The 7,579-nt window shown below is 44.6% G+C and overlaps 1 protein-coding gene across 1 annotated transcript in view; it reads left to right on the forward strand.

The window, feature by feature from the left end:
• Positions 1-3,672, forward strand: part of C1r (complement C1r) — a 10,169-nt gene extending 6,497 nt beyond the window's left edge. Inside the window, exons 10-11 of the mRNA XM_023703720.1 lie at positions 2,278-2,352; positions 2,787-3,672. Of these exons, the coding sequence (XP_023559488.1) occupies positions 2,278-2,352; positions 2,787-3,562 (851 nt within the window). The 3' untranslated portion in view covers positions 3,563-3,672. The remainder of the gene's footprint in view (positions 1-2,277; positions 2,353-2,786) is intronic.
• Positions 3,673-7,579: the final 3,907 nt, after the last annotated feature.

A 7,579-nucleotide genomic window follows, 5' to 3' on the forward strand; every position in this document is an offset into this window, starting at 1 on the left:
CTCTCTCTCTCTCTCTCTCTCTCTCTCTCTCTCTCTCTCTCTCTCTGTGGTTGTTGTGCTTTTTCATGTTTTGGAGTTTCTTTGGTGTTTTGAGACAGGGTCTCATTGAACTTCTGGCAATCTTCCAGCCCCAGCCTCCCACATCTGGTATTACATGTGTGTTATCAGCATGCCCTGCTCACTTATTTATTTATTTTGAGAAGAGGTCTCATTAAATCGCACAATTTCCCAGAGTGGGATCAAACTTGTAGTCTTCCTAATTCAGCCCTCTCACAGGACTGGGATTATAGTCCTGTGCCACTACACTCAGTTTAGAATGTTTCTTGATCTCTCTTTCAATTTCCCTCAGCCACTGCCCTATTGCAGGTTTTAACTTCCCAACCTTAATTTCAATGTCTTCTGTGTCTAGTGTCTTTATTTTTTTCTTTCTTCTTAGATTTCATGGTGATTAAAAATAAGAACAATCAGCTGGGCATAGTAGCACACACCTGTAATCCCAGCACTCAGGAAGCTGAGGCAGGAGAATCACTGAGAGTTTGAGGTCAGCCTGGGCTCCAAAGTGAGTTTAAGGCCAGCCTAAACTGCAGAGTAAAACCCTTTCTCACAAAAGAATCCTGCAATTTAGAGAGGGCTGTGCACACAAGGACTTGACCAACTGTTCCTCTAGAAAGAGGTCAGTCAGCCTTGCCTGCGGTAGTTTCACCTGTAACCTCAGCCAGGAGCCCTAACCACTCACCTACTAATCAGATCTGAGTTGGAAGAGAGGTACCTGCGCTCCTTTCCCCTCCTGACATTGCCCGTACCATTTTGCTTTCTCATCTGATGGCATTATTTCTCAGTATTATGGAATGAATGTTTTATCACCAAAACATTTGAAACCCAGCAGTAGAAGCTCTGGGAACAAGCCCGGCCGAGCTGGGAGTACAGCTCAGTGAGAGAACTTGTGTCTCCAGGCTCTTGGTTTCATCTCTAGCACTGCAGGGAAACATCCTGGATGGCTTAGAGTGTTACAAATATATTAACTTTTTTTAAGTTGCATATTCTTTTTTTGTAAACTTTATTTCTTTACTAGTATGTTTATGATACACAATAAGTACATTTTCATGGCTCTGCATCTCTCCCACTTTTTAAAACAAATTGGGGTATGTCAGCTATGTCATTTAAAATTTGTTAAACAAAATATCTTCAACAGAGGCACTTGGTCATTATTTTATAAACCATACTAAGATCACATATAATGAGTTAGATTAAATATTTTAAGGGCAAATACAACAGAAAGTGGATATTTTGTAAATAAAATTTTTTAGTATTCTGTGCTGAAGTTGGATTCTGTTTAGCCACTTTTCCCCCTAGTGTTGTTAGAAACTCTCAGTTACCGTATTCTGCAGCTATGTTATATCTAGTTGGTTTGGATACCCAAGAGCAGTGTAGGTATTTTGGGATACATGCCTTACCCTGAATTCTTCACTCAGCATTACAATAGTATAGATGTTTTGAAGACATTAAGTTGTGCAAAGGGCAGGTGGCATATTATCATTATCTCTTTTGGTATCATGTTCTGAGACCCCTTTGACATGCTTTCTCAGGAGTCTGTTGACTTATGACCTGAAAGCCTTATTCAGAAAAGTTTAGTGGTGTTTTTTTTTCTTTGTTTGTTTTGTTTTTTTAATTTTCTCTCTGTGTGGTTGTTGTGCTTTTTCGTGCTTTGGAGTTTCTTTGGTGTTTTGAGACAGGGTCTCATTGAACTTCTGGCAATCTTCCAGGCCCAGCCTCCCATGTCTGGTATTATATGTGTGTATCACCATGCCCTGCTCACTTATTTATTTATTTTGAGAAGAGGTCTCATTAAATCGCACAATTTCCCAGAGTGAGATCAAGCTTGTGGTCTTCTTACTTCAGCCCTCCCACAGGGCTGGGATTATAGTCCTGTGCCACCACACTCGGCTTACAATGTTTCTTGATCTCTCCTTCAATTTCCCTCAGCTCCTGCCCTAGTGCAGGTTTTAACTTCCCAACCTTAATTTCAAAGTCTTCTGGGTCTAGTGTCTTTACTTTTTTTCTCTCTTCTTAGATACATGTTAAATACATAAATATATGTGTGGATACTCCCAGCACTTTTGATGTTAGTTCACATAGTTTTGAACCAGTTAACTTTGGCCCTGACCCCCCCTGGCTCTCCATCTCCCATCTCTGATCCATCAACCATCAGTGCACCCCATCCTCTGTGATCCACTTTCTTGCCTGCCGCCTCCCTTTGACTGCAGCCCTGTCCCACAGGGCTGTTCACCTGCACCGCCCAGGGCATCTGGAAGAACAAGCAGGATGGGGAGAAGATCCCTCGGTGTTTGCCAGGTGAGTTCGACGCTCCCTGGCCAGGCTCAGTATCCTTTGGAGCCTTCGGAGGCCCAATAAAGGCATGGCATAGAGAGAGGAGATATCAAGGTGACAGCGAGAAATAAGGAAAAAGGAAAGGGAGACTCCAGGGAGAAAGGGAGAGCAGCACAGGGACACATTCATCCTGACATTCCAGCAACTTCACTGCAGCAGCAGGGAAGTCAGGGAATAAAAACAGCAAGAGAAATACCAGGAAGAAATAAATCAGAACAAGGGAAGAAGCCAACCGCAGGCCTAAGCACAGGTGTGGGAATGCAGGAGAAAGAAAAGAGCAAGAACCAAAAGGAAGGGAGGGAGGGGGACCTGAGTGACCCAGAGAGGAAAGGGGACATGGGAGCTGTGCTGATGACCCTGTGCCCTCTGACCCCCTGTCCCTCTGACCCCCTCTCCAGTGTGTGGGAAGCCCGTGCACCCCGTGGAAGCGAAGCAGCGCATCATCGGTGGGCATAGAGCCAAGATGGGCAACTTCCCCTGGCAGGTGTACACTGAGCTCCCTGGCCCTGGGGGTGGAGCCCTGCTGGGGGACCGCTGGATCCTCACTGCTGCCCACACTGTGTACCCCAAGGAACAAACTGGACAGGGCAGTAACCACACCAGAAATGTGTTAATGGGCCACACAGTTATGAAACAGCTCAGGGAACTGACAAACCACCCTATCCGCACAATCAGAATCCACCCAGACTACCACCAGGATCAGCCCCACAATTTTGATGGGGACATCGCTCTGTTGGAGCTGAAAAATAGTGTCACCCTGGGCCCTAACGTTCTCCCTATCTGCCTCCCCGACAATGAGACCTTCTATGAGGAACGCCTCATGGGCTACGTCAGTGGCTTCGGGTTAACAGAAGATCGGCTTCCCGATAGCCTCAGGTATATTCGTGTGCCTGTAGCTGAGCGAGAGGCCTGTGAGAAATGGCTCCAGAGCAAAAACAGAGATGATGTGTTTTCTCGAAACATGTTCTGTGCAGGGGGCCTGCATTTGAAGCAGGATGCCTGCCAGGGCGACAGTGGAGGTGTTTTTGTAATGAAAGACCACAACAAGGATCGCTGGGTGGCCACGGGCATCGTGTCCTGGGGCATTGGGTGTGGCTATGGATATGGTTTCTACACCAAATTACTCAACTATGTGGACTGGATCAAGAAAGAGATGGGTGAGGAGGAAGCCTAAGCCCAGGATTCTACAAGTCAGAATCCAGTGTACAAGCCAGGCACGGTGGTACACGACTGAAATCCCAGCACTTGGGAGGCTGAGGCAGGAGGATCCTTGTGCATTCAAGACCAGCCTGGCTACAAAGTGAGCTCAGGAGCTGCATAGCAAGACCCTGTCTCAAAAAGAAAGAAAAAAAAAATCCAGTGTACAGTGTATAGAAACAAAGTTACCCAACCAAGTGATAGCCATTAAGAGCTCATTAAAATTATAGATGCAGAAGGACACTGTGTGACATAAATTCTCTTTCCTACCTCCCCATCCACATTCTTTATAAAAGCTTGTCTTTCATTCACTGAGGATTGCAGAGGATACAACTATCAATCTCTAGCTTTCATTTTCCTTTTCTGGTTTTATGTCATTGGAAAACTGAAGAAACCCCATTCCAGATAAATTTTGCAAGCGATTACAGTGTAGTGCTGGCTTTGGCAGTACATACACTAAAATAGAGCGATTACAGTGTGTAAAATAAATCAAAAAAAATTGTACATAAGATAAAAATATTTAATAGGGTCATGTTAAAATGTTTATTGAGGCAGTAAGAACTATTAAATTGATATACACATTTACATTTAAGGTCAGGGTAATAGTTTATTTTTACATTTGGTTTTAATTGTACAATATGAAGAAAATCCTGGTTCTCATACTTCCATATATAACAGCTTTTTTTTTTCTTTTTGGCGGAACCTGGAATTGAACTCAGACCCTTGTGCTTGCCAGGGAAGCACTTATTCTACTGAGCCATCTCCCCGGCTCTATAATGGCTTTTTTAACAGCTCACCTTCCAATCTCTAAATGTTCCTTAAAGTAGGAAATTTTTGTATTAAAGCTGAAACACTAACAATATCTTTAAATCCTTTGGACTCTGTAAGATATAATTTGTATTCAGAGGCAGGTCCAAACCTTGGAACAATATCACAAGTCCTTATAAACAGCATTGTGCTAGTGCAGAAGGAATGATTGGAGACTCCATCCCCAGCTTAAAGGCCTGTGCAGCATTAAAACATTCCCAGGCAATGAGGGTTTCTAAGTTCAAATGTGTCCTCCCGTAATACCTCCAGGACAAGTGCTTTTCCATATTCAAGACTGAATAGGCCTCACAAGTGTAATCTATGTATCATCAGAACTGTAGCTCTACTGAGGGACCCAAAAAGCACCTTGTCATTGAAAACGAGCGATTTTCTTTTTAATGTAAATATTCATAGTAAGTGAGATCACATCTCTAAATGGCTATCCACGGGTTCAGGTCAAATTTTGTCACTAAATAAATCTTGGTGCCAAATCTAGTAAGAACACTTTCAGCTGTCAGAGAATTTTGGCTATCAAGATTGTGGGTTTCGGGCCGGGGAGATGGCTCAGTGGAATAAATGCTCCCCTGGCAAGCACAAGGGCCTGAGTTCAATCCCCAGTTCCGCAAAAAAAAAAAAAAAGGTTGTGGGTTTCAGGAAATGACAGAAGAAAAAGTCCTATTGTCAACATGATAGCTTGTACAAATGGTTTCTGACACATTTAAGGAGTAAAGGTTTATTACCAGGTTTTGGTTTTGTTTCTGTTGTACTAGAGATTAACCAGGGACCTCAAGTGTGCTAGGTAAGCGCTCTATCACCGAGTTACACGCCCCAGCCCTTTTTACTTTGGACTAGTTCTCTCTAAATCTCTAAGTTGTCCAATCAGAACTTGAACTTGCACTCCCCCTGCGCCGCCTCTCAGGGTAAGAGGCTCATGCCTAGAATCCCAGTACTCTAGGCCGTACAGTAGTCCCTCACTATTTTTCGGATCAACTTTCACGGACTCGCTGTTTCTTGGGTTTTGAAAAAATATTAATCTAAATTATTTATCACAGATTTTTCGCTGTATCGCAGAATTTTGCAGTAGTGTACAGTATACCTATTATATAGGCTTACGAGAACATTGGAAGCATTTTTAAGGCCAGCCAGATAGCTCTGCGGACTAAAGCACCTGTTTAGGCAAAGTGCAGTGACTGGGGTTTGATCCCCGGAGAGCCGTGCCAGCCCAGCTCCCGGGGTGTGCTGAGACGTGATTCAGACTGGGCATGCTGGCACGCATCTGTAATCCCAGCTCCTGTACCAAATACAATTTTTTAAAAAGTGTTTTTAAAAGTGTGGGAAAGATTTATGAGAGCGTGGGAAGGGTTTATATAATACATACTGAAGTAAACATAATGTCACTACTTCGCTGATTTTCATTTATCACAGGGTATCTGGAACGTCACCTCCAAGCTAAGTGAGAGACCGCTGTACAGGATCTGGTTCTTGATGAGCCACAGTTTGGTGGAGTAACTGGGGGAATAGCCAAACTCAGGTTGGTGTAAGAGGGGGAGAGGAGGAAATGGAGACATAGTCCCGCACGCTCAATTATTTTAAGGAGCTCACTGCCAAAGGAAACAAGAAATAGGATGCGCCAGCTCAGGAGTATAGCTCAGTGGTAGAGCACTTGTCTAGCAGGCCGTGGGCTCCACCCCCAGCACTGCACAGGAGAGAGGAGGGCAGGGGAGGGCAGGGGAGAGGAGGGGAGGGGAGTCATTGAGCAGGCAACTGGATGAAGGTTTTAGGATTAGAGGAAAGCAGTGTGTTTACACACTGACAGGAATTACGCAATAGAGAACAGAAATGGCCTGCGGTTGGCTCTGGTTAGAGAGCAGAGGACACAGGAATGGTGTAGCACGGTGGCAGTGGGGTGCAAGCGTGGCCCCCTTCTGTCCTTCATTTGTCTTGGTGAAGCAGAGAATAAGGTTATCAGCTGAGAGTGAAGACAGAAGTGGCCTGGATATTTGAGAGAGAAGGAATGAAATTATCACATGGGTAAGCAGGATTCAACATGGATTAGAGCTTTTTTCCGCTTTTTGGCTCTACTCAGGATTGGGCCCTGGGTCTTGGCACTAAGCTTCAGATCCAGCCCTTTTTACTTTTTATCCAGAGATAGGATCTTGCCAAATTACTAAGTTATGCAAACCAAGCTCGAAATTGTGACTTCCCGTGGCTCAGCCTCCTTGAGTTGGACTGGGGAATTTGATAACCTGGGGCTGACTCTAAGGGTATGTTTGAGGTTTGGGATTATGATTAGAAGGAAAAGATTCGGTTATTTGGAAATAATCTCACCTTTTTGAGAGTTCTGTGAGCTTAGCTGTGAGTTTTCCCCCAGCCAGGCAGAGCTGCACCAGCAGACACAGGCAAGGCGAGAACGTGAAGGCTGCATGCTCACACTGTAGGAGGGCAACCAGGCAATGTCACCCACACCTGTAATCCCAGCACTCTAGGAGACTGAGGCAGGAGTTCACAAACGCAAACCCAATCTTGGCAGTTTGGCAATTTGGTGAGAACTTGTCTTAAAACAAAAATTTACAAATGAATGGGGATGACCAGGTGTCCCCAGCACATGGGAGGCTGAGGCAGGATTGCTGTGACTTTGAGGCCAGCCTGGACTACAAAGTAAATTCAAGACCAGCTGGCCCAGCATAGTGAGACCCTGTCTCAAACAGCAGGCCAGAAAAAAAAAAAAAAAAAAAGGCTAAAAATGTAGCTCAGTGTGAAGGCCCTGTGCTCAATTCCTGCTACCACAAAACAACCACCAAAAAAAAGTAGGGGTAAGGAGTTCCAGGTATACACAGGAGAGCTGGTACTTAACCTAAGGAAACAGGAGGCCTGGTACTAAGGGGCTGATCAAGAGGCTAATGCTCTGGGCTCCTGGTGTTGAGGAAAAGAAGAAATATAGCTCTATGGAAAGTGACCCCGCTGGGCATGGTACACACCTGTAATCCTAGCACTCTGGGAGGCTGAAGCAGGACAACAGCAATTTCAAGTCTGACCTCAGTAGTTCAGCAATTTAGCAAGAAATTGTGTCAGAATAAAAAAAAAGTAAACAGTCTGGGGATAAATGGTTTGGGTTCTATCCCCAGCACTACAAAGAAAAAATGAGAGAAAGAGAGAGAGAGAGAGAGAGAGAGAGAGAGAGAGAGAG

This window comes from Octodon degus, unplaced genomic scaffold (genome assembly GCF_000260255.1).
Source record: "Octodon degus isolate 3935 unplaced genomic scaffold, OctDeg1.0 scaffold00178, whole genome shotgun sequence".
Classification (NCBI taxonomy): domain Eukaryota; kingdom Metazoa; phylum Chordata; class Mammalia; order Rodentia; family Octodontidae; genus Octodon; species Octodon degus.